Source organism: Nicotiana tomentosiformis, chromosome 5 (assembly GCF_000390325.3).
Source record: "Nicotiana tomentosiformis chromosome 5, ASM39032v3, whole genome shotgun sequence".
Lineage (NCBI taxonomy): Eukaryota > Viridiplantae > Streptophyta > Magnoliopsida > Solanales > Solanaceae > Nicotiana > Nicotiana tomentosiformis.
The window spans coordinates 97,327,348-97,338,992 of NC_090816.1; the positions used below are offsets into that span (position 1 = coordinate 97,327,348).

General features: G+C 39.7%; 1 protein-coding gene across 1 annotated transcript; it reads left to right on the forward strand.

Annotated features, from left to right (window-relative positions):
- Nucleotides 1–7,979: 7,979 nt before the first annotated feature.
- On the forward strand, nt 7,980–10,847 carry LOC138892842 (uncharacterized). The gene is made up of 3 exons (XM_070176589.1): nt 7,980–8,079; nt 10,037–10,105; nt 10,303–10,847. The coding sequence occupies exons 1-3, from the start codon at nt 7,980–7,982 to the stop codon at nt 10,845–10,847; spliced, it is 714 nt and encodes a 237-aa protein (XP_070032690.1).
- The last annotated feature ends 798 nt before the right edge of the window (nt 10,848–11,645 follow it).

Sequence of the window (11,645 nt, forward strand, 5' to 3'; positions counted from 1 at the left end):
TTGGGTAAATTGGGCTAAAAAGAAGGTGGCCAGGTGGGCGATCCCATATGTTCAAAAGTGATAACCCAAACCCAATAATTAATATCCTATATTTCTCAACTCTCATACCCAAACTTCGGTTTTTCGGTTTAAACGAAAACCGAAATACTATAACCGTTAACTGCACCGAATTCCGAAATTTAATAATTTATAAACCGCACACCGACCAAATAACCGATTAAACCGACACCGAAAAACTGAAATTTACGGTTCGGCCGGTTTTATCGGGTCGGACGGTATTATGCCCACCCCTAATATAAGGTATGTTTGTGATTCATTGTATGATTTGAGATTACGAGGCGGTACCTCGATAGGGCTCTTGTTGTTATGTCCCCATTCTTTTGTACTTGTCTTTGATTGTTGCCTTCTTAGAATACTATTAACTGTCTTCCTCTGTGTTGCACTATTTTCTTAGTTCTATGTAGCTAATCTTGTTGTGATAGTCGTTGCTTCAACTTCATTGCTGCCTTTATTACACAGTACGTTTTTTGGTGATTATTTCTTATGTGCCATTCATTGTCTCTACTTTTTTTTTTTGAATTGAATTGTGGTAGAACACTTGCACAAGCATACACATAATTAAATCACCCATATCGATTTTAGAAGATGAATCTTGATGTTATTGACCATTATACGTACTCTTGTCTACTTGCCTTCTGTGTGAGGATTGTTTTATTGGCACGTGAGTCGTTCGTGCGATTATGAGTTGTAATGTGGGCACAAGATGCCAAGTGATTAGGGTTCTGAATGCCTGAACATATCTGGTGTGAAAACGACTGTTCTTATTGAGTTGTTGCTAGTTTTCCTTTATTTGGTTTCACCGGACTTAGACTGAGATCAACTTACTCTATAACTTTATTACCTGACTGCTTCCTGTTGAACATTGTTGTTACTAGCGTATCATTGCAAGTATTGTTTTGTATTCCTTATCCTGCTTAACTTTATATTTATATTATTTCTCTATTAGTTCAATTTCACACTTGTTCAGGTTGTTTAGTCCGGTATGTGTCTTGACTGTCCCTCATCACTACTCCACTGAGGTTAGTCTTGATACTTACTGGGTACCGCTGTGGTGTACTCATACTACACTTTTGCACAATTTTGTGTAGATCCAGGTGCCTCGATTATTATTGATTATTAGCTAGCTGGTCGAGCACTGTTGTGGAGACTCAAGGTAAACCTGCCGTCGGATTCGTAGGCCTCAGAGTCACCTTCTGTTATTGTACTTGTACTATTTAATTCTATTCCGAACAGTTGTATTTAGTGACTTTCTAGCAAACTCGGTAGAGCTTATGACTTGTACTATCGATTTTGGGATTGTAAGTTATGTATAAAGATTTATATTTCATATTTATCAGTTTATGGTTGAATTCTTCTATTAATTCAGTAAGTGTTAGGCTTACCTAGTCTTAGGGACTAGGTGCCGTCACAACATCATATGGAGGGAAATTGAGGTCGTGACAAGGTTGGGTTGTCTAAACATCGCGATATGGACCTCGGGTTCATGAATAAGAAACTTTTGGGCAAGGCTGGTTAGACTTCGCGATCGCAAGGCTATTTGCGCGATCACGAAGTGGAAAGACATGTGCAGACTTGATTTTAAGACGAGACTTGGCTCATTTTCACTTATTTCTCTCTTGCTTGAGCGATATTTGGGCGATTTGGAGGAGCCATTTTCATGATCTATTATGAGTTATGTTATTCTCACTTGTTGCAAGTTAGATACATGGATTATATATAGATGTTAACATGAAAATTGATAGAAATTGTGGGATTTTTGAAAAAAAACCTAGAATTTGTATTTTTGGATTTTGACCATGAAATTGGACATGAAATTAGGAATAAATCATATATTTGAGTTAGTGGTATTGTGTGTAATGTTTATCTTCAAAAATATTTGGAATCCGGGCACGCGATCCCGAGGGTTGACTTTGTTGACTTTTCGATAGGAGTTGGGAACTATTATAAATTGTTAAATTATGAGTATTAGTGTATATTTTGATTGGTTTGCATGTTGTTTGATTAGTTTCGGATCGTTTAGCATTTGTTTGAGGAGTTAGAGAGGTGTTGGAGCTGGTTATCGGATGTTAGAGCAAGATAAGTCTCTTGTCTAACCTTGCGAGGGGGATTCTACTCCGTAGGATTTATATTTGCTATGTGCTACATGTCCCCCTATGCACGTATGAGATGATGAGTGTCCGTGCGTATGCTAGAATTCCTGATTAGGTCTGGGTAGATTTAGACTCACACCATGATTTAATTGTATTATTTGAGTTATCCTTTCCTATACATGCCTTAATTATCATATTTAGCCTGAGACTAGACTTGTATAACGTATCAGATTTTGATTTTAGATATTTGGCGAGCCACTTGATTAGAAATAGAGATGAAACTTCCTTTTACGGATTTCTCTTGTGTTGTATGTATTTGTCTGAAAGTTTCTTGAATTTTATAACTCAAGCATATATTCTTGAGTGGGGCTAGTGACTCGTCAAGTCTTCACTATTCCTGTGGGATCAGGCTAAACGTCTCAGCAATATCATTATGGGATCAGGCCATTTGCCTCGACAGAATTATGATATGCATCAATGGTTCGTGTCAGTCGACCTTCGATAGTGTACACGATTTTTATAGGATCGAGCTGAATGCCTAAGTAGTACTATTATAGGATCGAGCCGTACGCCACGACAGAAATTCATGCCTTTACTATTATGGGACCGGGTTGATCGACTCGACAGAATCATGCAAAATATTTGATAAGGAGTCAGCGTATTTCTGAGTTTTCCTGACATGAGATGTGATTGTTGATTTGGTGTTGCCCATTACATATTCCATTTGAGGAAGTTTTCGGTATTTGAGGATCTTGTGTTTACTGTTCAGTTAAGGATCGTATTATGTACCTATATATGTATTTATTGTTTACTCACCATGCTTCATGCCTATCTACTTATTTTACTGTACTTGATTTATTGGACCACTAATAAGTGTCGAGGTCGACCCCTTGTCACTACTTCTTCGGGTTTAGGCTAGATACTTATTAGGTACGTGTTGATTTACGTACTCATGCTACACTTTTGCACTAATTGTGCAGGATCGGACAAGTTCATTTAGAGGTTATCTTGGCGAATAGGCACAACTATTATGGGGAATTTATGGTGAGCTGCATTCCATGCTACGATCCACAGCATACAAAGTCTCCATCATATTTATTTACTTTATCCTATCTATCTTATATTCCGAACAGATGTTGTATTATTATTTTACTCCCTAATAGATGCTCATGAACTTGTGACAACGGGGTTTGGGGATTTAAATTTTACATATGGTTGTATTCTATTATGACTTTGGGTTTATAGTTCAGCCACGTTCGAACATTTAAAATAATAACATATGTACTTTTATGAAAATTAATGAACTAATTAATTTTAAATGCATCTTGGAACTACCATCGATATATTGATTTAATTGTTGGTTAGCCTGACGCCGGCGTTAGGCGCCATCACGGCCTATAGTAGGATTTGGGCCGTGACATGATACATCTATTTGCGACTAAGTAGTATATCTTAGTTCTCTATACTTGTCACATAGATGTTTTATTCAAATATGTATTTAAAAAGAGACAAACTTGGGAGATATATTTTTTATTTAGTTTTCACCTATGAGGGGATTCAAATGTATCGTAGTGTTAAGATAAAGTTGATCGCGAATTTCCTCACTTGTTATCCTTCAATATGAAAATAATCATTTGAATAAATAGTATCCTCATTATATGGCTGGTTCACAAAGGAGCTAAATATCATCCCACTACGAGACGAGTCTGTCGAAAAGGGGAGTTGCGGCGAAATCAAAATTTTTACTAAGGGGAGTCAAAATATATGAAGAACTAGATATACGAAAAAATCAAGGGAATTCAACATATAGTATATATATATAAATATAAGAGATTTAACCGATCTATATAGTATAGTTTTCTGGCAAAGAGGTATGAACTAACACCATTGTACAAGGAGTAGCTCGACCATTGGCTAAGAGGTCAAAGCTATGTACATTAAACGAAGGGGTTCAATTGAATCTCATTCATCGGATAATTACATAGTGTGAATTGTGATGACCCGACATGTCGTTTTGTGTATTGTAGCCCCATTCCCCTATTTATTGCTTCTTCTATGTTCATTTGTGGTTATGTGGCTTGCCGGGGTGGTTGGATTGGTTTGAGAAATGTTTCAAAATGAATTAGGACACTTAGTCCCAAGGTTGAAAGCTTAAGTTAAAATAGTTGGCTGAAGTTTGACTATTGTGTAAAGGACTCTAGAATAGAGTCTTGATAGTTCCAATAGCTTTGTATAGTGCTTTTGGACTTAGGATTATGTCCGTATATTAATTTGGAGGTCCGTAGGGTGGTTTGAGGCTTTTTGGCAAAAATTGGAAAGTTGAAGGTTTGGAAGGTTGAAAGGTTTGATTGAGAGTTGATATTGTTGATATCGGGTTAAGATTTTTGTACCGGAAGTTGGAATAGGTTCATTGTGTCATTTGGGGCTAGTGTGCAAAATTTGAGGTCATTCAGAGTTGATTTGATATGGTTCGACATTAGTTTTAGAAGTTGGAAGTTCATTAGTTTTATTAGGATTGAATTGGGGTGCGATTCATGATTTTGATATTGTTTGATGTGAATTGAAGCTTTGAGTAAGTGCGTAATGTATTTTAGTACTTTTTGATATGTTTGGATGGGGTCCTGGGGGGTTCGGGTGTGATTCGAATTAAAATCGGATTCATGTTTGGAATTGAGGAATGGTTGATGATTTCAGGTCTGGTGCAATCACACCTGCATGGATTTGACCACAAGTGAGAGATCGCAGAAGAGTCCTCTTGTGTGTAGATGCAAAGTTGGCAAGTTCTGGGAGTGAGCACAGGTACGAATGGCATTTTGCATCTGCGATCCCGCATATGCGGACAAGTGAGCACAAAAGCAAAACTTGGATGAGAGCCTGGTTGTATACAAATGGGGAGGTATGGTCGTAGAAGAGGTCCCGCAGGTGCGCATAGCTGAAACTTAAGTGACTTTCACAGAAGCAGCCTTCTTACCGCAGAAGCGGCATCGCAGGTGCGACCAACTTAGCTGCAGGTGCGAAATCTTTGGGCAAAAGGTTAAAATGAGGGTTTTGGTTATTTTTCTCATTTTGGACTTGTGGAGTTCGGCTAAGGGCAATATTTGAGAGGGGTTTTTCTACAATTGAAGAGGTAAGTGAAGTTTAATCACTTTTGATGTTAGATGTTGATCACTCATTAATTATTACACCTAGTTTATGTAAATTTAAAGTAAAATTTGGGGATTTTAGACCAGGCAGTTGGAGAGTGATTTGAAGGCCGATTTGTGGATGGAATTGGATGAAATTAGTATGGTTGGAATCGTAATTGAATGGGTATTCATAATTTGTAAATTTTGTAGGGTTTCGGTGTGCGAGACCAGGGTTGACTTTTCGAATTTTATTGAAGACTTTAGCTGTATCATTTGAGATTGTTTTCTATGGCTATTATTGATGGTATTGTGTTATTTGTGACTAAATTCGAGTCATTCGGAGGCTGATTCGCGAGGCAAGGTTGGAGTATTGAGTTGCGCATTTTGAGGTTAGTAACATTTCTAAACTTATAATTGATGGTAATTATCCCTGGAAACCAATGTTTTTTGTGGTGTGTTGGGTTTACACACATGCTAGGTGATGGGTGTGTGGGCGTGCACCGGGGTAATTATGATCCGGGTTGATTTTTGGAATATGTTGCTATCATGTTTATTTTTATCCATGTTTTTCCTACTTGTTAGATTAATTGAGCTATGGTTCATGTTAGAAATCATATTTAGGCTATGTGGTTATTGATTTAGACTTGATGGAATATATATATATATATATATATATATATATATATATATATATATATATATATATATATATACACGTGCTTTGGTGAGGGGAATTGATGTCAGGGACCCGTACAGTGTTGAGTGATTGTGTGCGTGTGATGAGGTGGAATTTGAGATAGATAACTTGAGTATGTTGAAAGTGATAGCATATGGGGATATCACCGTAAAATCTTTCATTTGATATGCATACTTGACATGTAGGCATAGATATGTATCATTTCTCATGCTAGCTATAACTGACATGTTCTTATCAGCGTTTGACTTTAATTGTTATAGTTAAAAGCATGTCTAAATTTCTATAAAATGAACGAGCTAATTATGATAATTCCGTTGAGTTACTTATTGCTATTGTTCTCATTATATCTGTGTTGTTCTTATTGTTGGTTTTTGACTATCCTCATCTGAGCTCGTCATTGTTTTCATCCCAATGTTAGTTATGTTACTTATTTAGTACATGAGGTCGGTTACACTCATACTATATTTTGCACTTCGTGTGTAGATCCAGGTACATTTGAATGTGGTGATTATTAGAGCCGTGTTGGTACCAATATTTGAAGACCTTGAGGTAGCTTCTATGACATCCGCATACCTTGACTCTTTTTCCTTATTATTGTTCTATTGCTGAGACAGTTGTACTAAGGGTTTGGTTTATATTTTGATACTCTTTAATGCTTATGTACTTGTTGATACCAGATTCTGGGGATGGTTGTAGCAGTATTGTTATTGTTTTGATTAGAAAATTATGATATTTCTGCTATTAAGTTTATTAAACCATCTTCAATCAAATGCTTAGTTATTATGTGATTGTTGGCTTGCCTGAAAAGTAGTGTTAGGCGCTGTCGCTACATCAGTGGGAATTGGGTCATGACAAGTTTGTATCAGACCACTAGGTTGCTTAGGTCTCACGAGTCATGATCCGGTTTAGTAGAGTCTTGCGGATTGGTACAGAGAGGTGTGTACTTATCTTCAAGAGGCTACCGAACTGTTAGGAAACCTTTACTTTGTTGTATTTTTGTCGTGCAGATTTGTTATTTGTGAAGATTGAAACTTGACTCTTCTATTCTCTTTCAGATGGTGAGGACACGTGCAACCGGATCGGGCCGACGACCATCAGTACTACCAGTTAGGACCATGAGAGGCCGCGACCGCAGTAGAGGCCGAGGTGGGGCTCGTACTACAACTAGAGAAACACCTATGGAGCTACCAGTTGCTTTAGCTGAGAAGAAGATACCCGATGTTGTTGAGCCGGTGGGACCAGCTTAGGCACCAGCAGTGCCCATTATTATCCTTGGCCTTCTGTAGGCCTTAGCCCAAATTTTGACTGTGAGCACGAGCCCGACTTAGGCGGTTTCAGTTCTAGGTTCACCAGCCACCTCAAAAGATGAGGGATGTTTCCAGACTCTTGCCGTCCATACTCCAGAGTAGCTAGCTCAGGGACTTCAGACACCGGGAGTACTATAGTCCAGACGATTACTGCTTCTCGGGACGAGGTCGGTCCACCTATGAGTCATGAGGAGCAAACGATATTGGAATAGTTTGGGAGTCTTAAGCCTCCAGAGTTAGAGGATGTCTAGGATTTTCAAGATAGGTGTCAGCCGATGTTTCGCACAGTAGGTCTTTTGGACACCAGTGAGGTTGCATTTACTACATTTAAGCTTATAAGCGTAGACTACAGATAGTGTCAAGCTTATGAGTTGAGCAGGACAACCGGTGTTGCACCACGTATGTGGCATGAGTTCTTAGTTCTCTTCTTAATGAAGTTTATTCCCCAGACTTAAAGAGAGGAGTTTCATAGATAGTTTGAGCAGCTACACCAGGAGGGTATGGCAATGATTCTGTATGAGATGAGATTCACATATTTGGCTCATCATATAGTATTGTTGGTTCCTACCAAGAGAGAGAGAGAGAGAGAGAGAGAGAGAGAGAGAGGATCAGGAGGTTCATTGATGGCCTCAACTATGGCCTACACTTCAGTTTGGCTCGAGAGGGTGAGACATATGTTAGGTATGACCAGGTGGTCGAGATGTCTAGGCGCTTGGAGAAGGTTCGTAGGCTTAAGAGTGAGGAGCCAGAGGGAAAGAGGCCCCGTGTTTTAGGTGATTTCAATGGTACCTCATCTGGAGGTCAGTCACATCAGAATAGAGGTCTCCCTTTCAGGTCTACTTAGATGGCTCGCCCGATTCATTGTGGTGCATCAGGTAGTCATGGTTCATATAGTACTCATCCAATTTAGTCATCTTATAGTGCACTCCTAGCTCAGAGTTTGTACCGTGCTTCATCAGTTTAGGGTTCGTCAGCACCGGGTTATTCCAAGGGCTATTCTAGTTCTCGGGGTCCAGTTTAGGCCTCAAAGTCATCCCTATTTGGAGGTTAATAGTGTGGAGAGTTGGGACATGTTAGGAGGTCTTTCCCCTATTTTATTGGAGGTCTCGCGCAGCAAAGAGGTCAAGGTGTGACTTCTACACCAATTACTATACCACTCTCTCAGCCAGCTTGGGGTAGGACTCAGGCATTTCGAGGTCGCCCTAGAGGGGGATGTTGATCAGGTGGTGGTCAGGCTCGATGATGTGCTTTTCCCATCAGGCCAGATGTAGTTGCTTCCGATTTTGTGATCACATGCATTATTTCAGTATGCCACAGGGGCGCTTTAGTATTATTTTACCCTAGTTCCACTTATTCATGTGTGTCACCATACTTTTCTCATTATTTGGATATGCCATGTGATTCTTTAGTTATGACTTTTCATGTATCTATGCTAATATGTGGTTCTATTATTGTGGACCATGTGAACCGGTTGTGTGTGGTGACTATTGGGGGTTGTGAGATGGGAGTTGATATTTTACTACTCAACGTGGTTGATGTTGACGTGATATTGGGCATGGATTGGTTGTCACCATGTCACAGTATTCTGGATTGTCATGCTATGACCGTGATGTTGGCGATGCTGGGGCTACCAAGGATGGAGTGGAGAGGCTCCCCAGACTATGTTCCTGGTAGAGTTATTTCACATTAGAAGGCTCAACAGATAGTTGAGAAGGGGTGTTTGATATATTTGGCCTTCACGAGGGGTGTTAGTGCTGATACTCCTACCGTTGAGTCAGTTCAGGTAGTGAGAGACTTCACAAATGTATTTCTAGCAAACCTGCCAGGCATGCCACCCAACATGGATATTGATTTTGGTATTGACTTGGTACCAGACACTCAGCCCATCTCTATTTCACTGTATCGCATGACACCTATTGAGTTGAAGGAGTTAAAGGAACAATTGTAGGAATTGCTTGATAATGGCTTCATTAGGTCTAGTGTGTCACCTTGGGGTACACCAGTTCTATTTGTGAAGAAGAAGGATGATACTATAATGATGTGTATTGATTACGTACAGTTGGATAAGGTTACTATTAAGAACAAGTACCCACCACCACGCATTGATAACTTATTTAACCTGTTTTAGGGTGCTAAAGTATTCTCGAAAATTGATTTGAGGCATGCTGATCATCAGTTGAAGATTCGGGATTCATATATTCTGAAGATGACTTTTATGACCCGCTATGGTCACTATGAGTTTATAATGATGTCTTTTGGGCTGACCAATGACCCAACAACCTTTATGTACTTGATGAACAATGTGTTCCAGCCATATCTTGATTCTTTCATCATAGTATTCATTGATGAAATATTGGTGTGCTCACGCAACCAGGAGGATCATGAGTAACATCTGAGGATCGTACTCTAGACTTTGAGGGTGAAGAAACTATATGCTAAATTCTCCAAGTGTGAGTTTTGGCTTGATTCAATGGTATTCTTGGGCCTCGTGGTGTCTAGTGAGGGGATCAAGGTGGATTCGAATAAGATTGAGGTAGTTCAGAGTTGTCCTAGACCATCTTTAGCTATAGAGATTTGGAGCTTTTTGTGTTTGCAGGTTATTATCACCGTTTTGTGGAGGGGTTTTCATCCATTGTTGCACCTTTGACTAGATTGACGTAGAAGGGTGCTGCTTTCCGATGGTCTGAGGAGTGTGAGGCTAGCTTTCAGAAGCTCAATACTGCATTATTACAACTCCAGTGTTGGTGTTTCCTGCAGGTTTGGGGTCTGTCACCGTGTATTATGATGATTCGCATATTGAGCTTGGCGCGGTGTTGATGCAGGACGGTAGGGTGATTGCCTATGCATCATTGTAGTTGAAGGTTCATGAGAAGAATTACCATGTGTATGACTTAGAGTTGGCAGCCATTGTCCACGCACTGAAGATTTTGAGGTATTATCTGTACGACATTCCATGTGAGGTCTATACCGACCATCGGAGTCTCCTATACCTGTTCAAGCAGAAGTACTTTAATGTGTGGTAGGGAGATGGTTAAAGTATCTGAAATACTATGATATCACCATATTATATTATCCGAGGAAGAACAATATAGTGGCTGATGCATTTAGTAGAAAGACTGAAAGTATGGGTAGTTTGGCTTATTTACCAGTAGCAAAGAGGCGACTAGTCATGTATTTTCAGGCTTTGGCCAATCAGTTTATGAGATTGGATATGTCGGAGCCTACACGGATTATTTCTTGCGTTGTGCCTCAGTCATCATTGTTGGATCATATCATGGCTCACCAGTTTCATGATCCTCACTTGTTGGTGTTGAAGGAAATGGTTCAATGTGGTAGTGCTCAGGAGGTTGTTATTGGTGATGATGGTGTTATGTGGCTTAAAGGCCGGATTTGTGTTCCAAATATTGATGTGTTGAGATATTTTATCCTTGAGGAGGCTCACAACTCGCACTATTCCATTCATATAGGTGTCATGAAGATGTACCATGACTTGAAACAACACTATCAGTGGGAGAGAATGAAGAAAGATATTGTTGCTTATGTCTTTCGGTGTTTGAATTGTCAATAGGTGAAGTATGAGCATCAGAAACTGGGAGGGTTGACTCACATATTGGAGATACTAGAGTGGAAGTGGGAGCACATCACTATGAATTTTGTGTTAGTATTGCCACACACCTTGAATAAATATGATGCAGTCTGGGTTATTGTGGACCGGTTGACTAAGTACGCACACTTCATTCCGGTGGTGACTTCCTATTCTTCCGAGTGGTTGACTCCGATTTACATCCTGGAGATTATCTGCTTACATGGAGCTCCCATTTTCATTATTTTTGACCGAGGCAAGGAGTTCACATCGCAATTTTGGAGAGTAGTGCAACGAGAGTTGGACACACGGGTTGAGTTGAGTATAACATTCCATCCTCAGGCGGACGGGCAGTCCGAGCTCACTATTCAGATCTTGGAGGATATGCTACACGCCTATGTTATGGATTTCAAAGGTTCATGGGATTGAATTCTTCTGTTAGCAGAGGTCATCTACAATAACAACTTTCAGTTAAGCATCCAGATGTCTCCTTATGAGGACTTATATGGGAGGAGATGCTATTCTTCAGTTAGTTGGTTTGAGCCCAATGATGCTTGGTTGTTGGGCTCTAATTTGGTCCATGATGCCTTAGAGAAGGTAAAGTTGTTCTAGGAGCGGCTTTGTACAACACAGTTCAGATAGAAGAGTTATACTGATAAGAAGGTTCGTGATGTTGTATATATGATGGGTCAGAAGTGTTTCTCATAGTTTCTCCCATTAACGGTGTGAAGAGGTTCGGGAAGAAGGGCAAGTTGAGATCACGGCATATTGGTCCCTTTGAGG

What these genes read in the sequence shown, in the direction of transcription:
- LOC138892842 (XM_070176589.1), top strand. Translation starts at nt 7,980, where the DNA reads ATGTCTAGGCGCTTGGAGAAGGTTCGTAGGCTTAAGAGTGAGGAGCCA. An exon ending in CAATGGTACCTCATCTGGAG is followed by an intron (nt 8,080 to 10,036) that starts GTCAGTCACATC and finishes TGTTTCCTGCAG; the next exon opens with GTTTGGGGTCTGTCACCGTG. An exon ending in CGCGGTGTTGATGCAGGACG is followed by an intron (nt 10,106 to 10,302) that starts GTAGGGTGATTG and finishes AATGTGTGGTAG; the next exon opens with GGAGATGGTTAAAGTATCTG.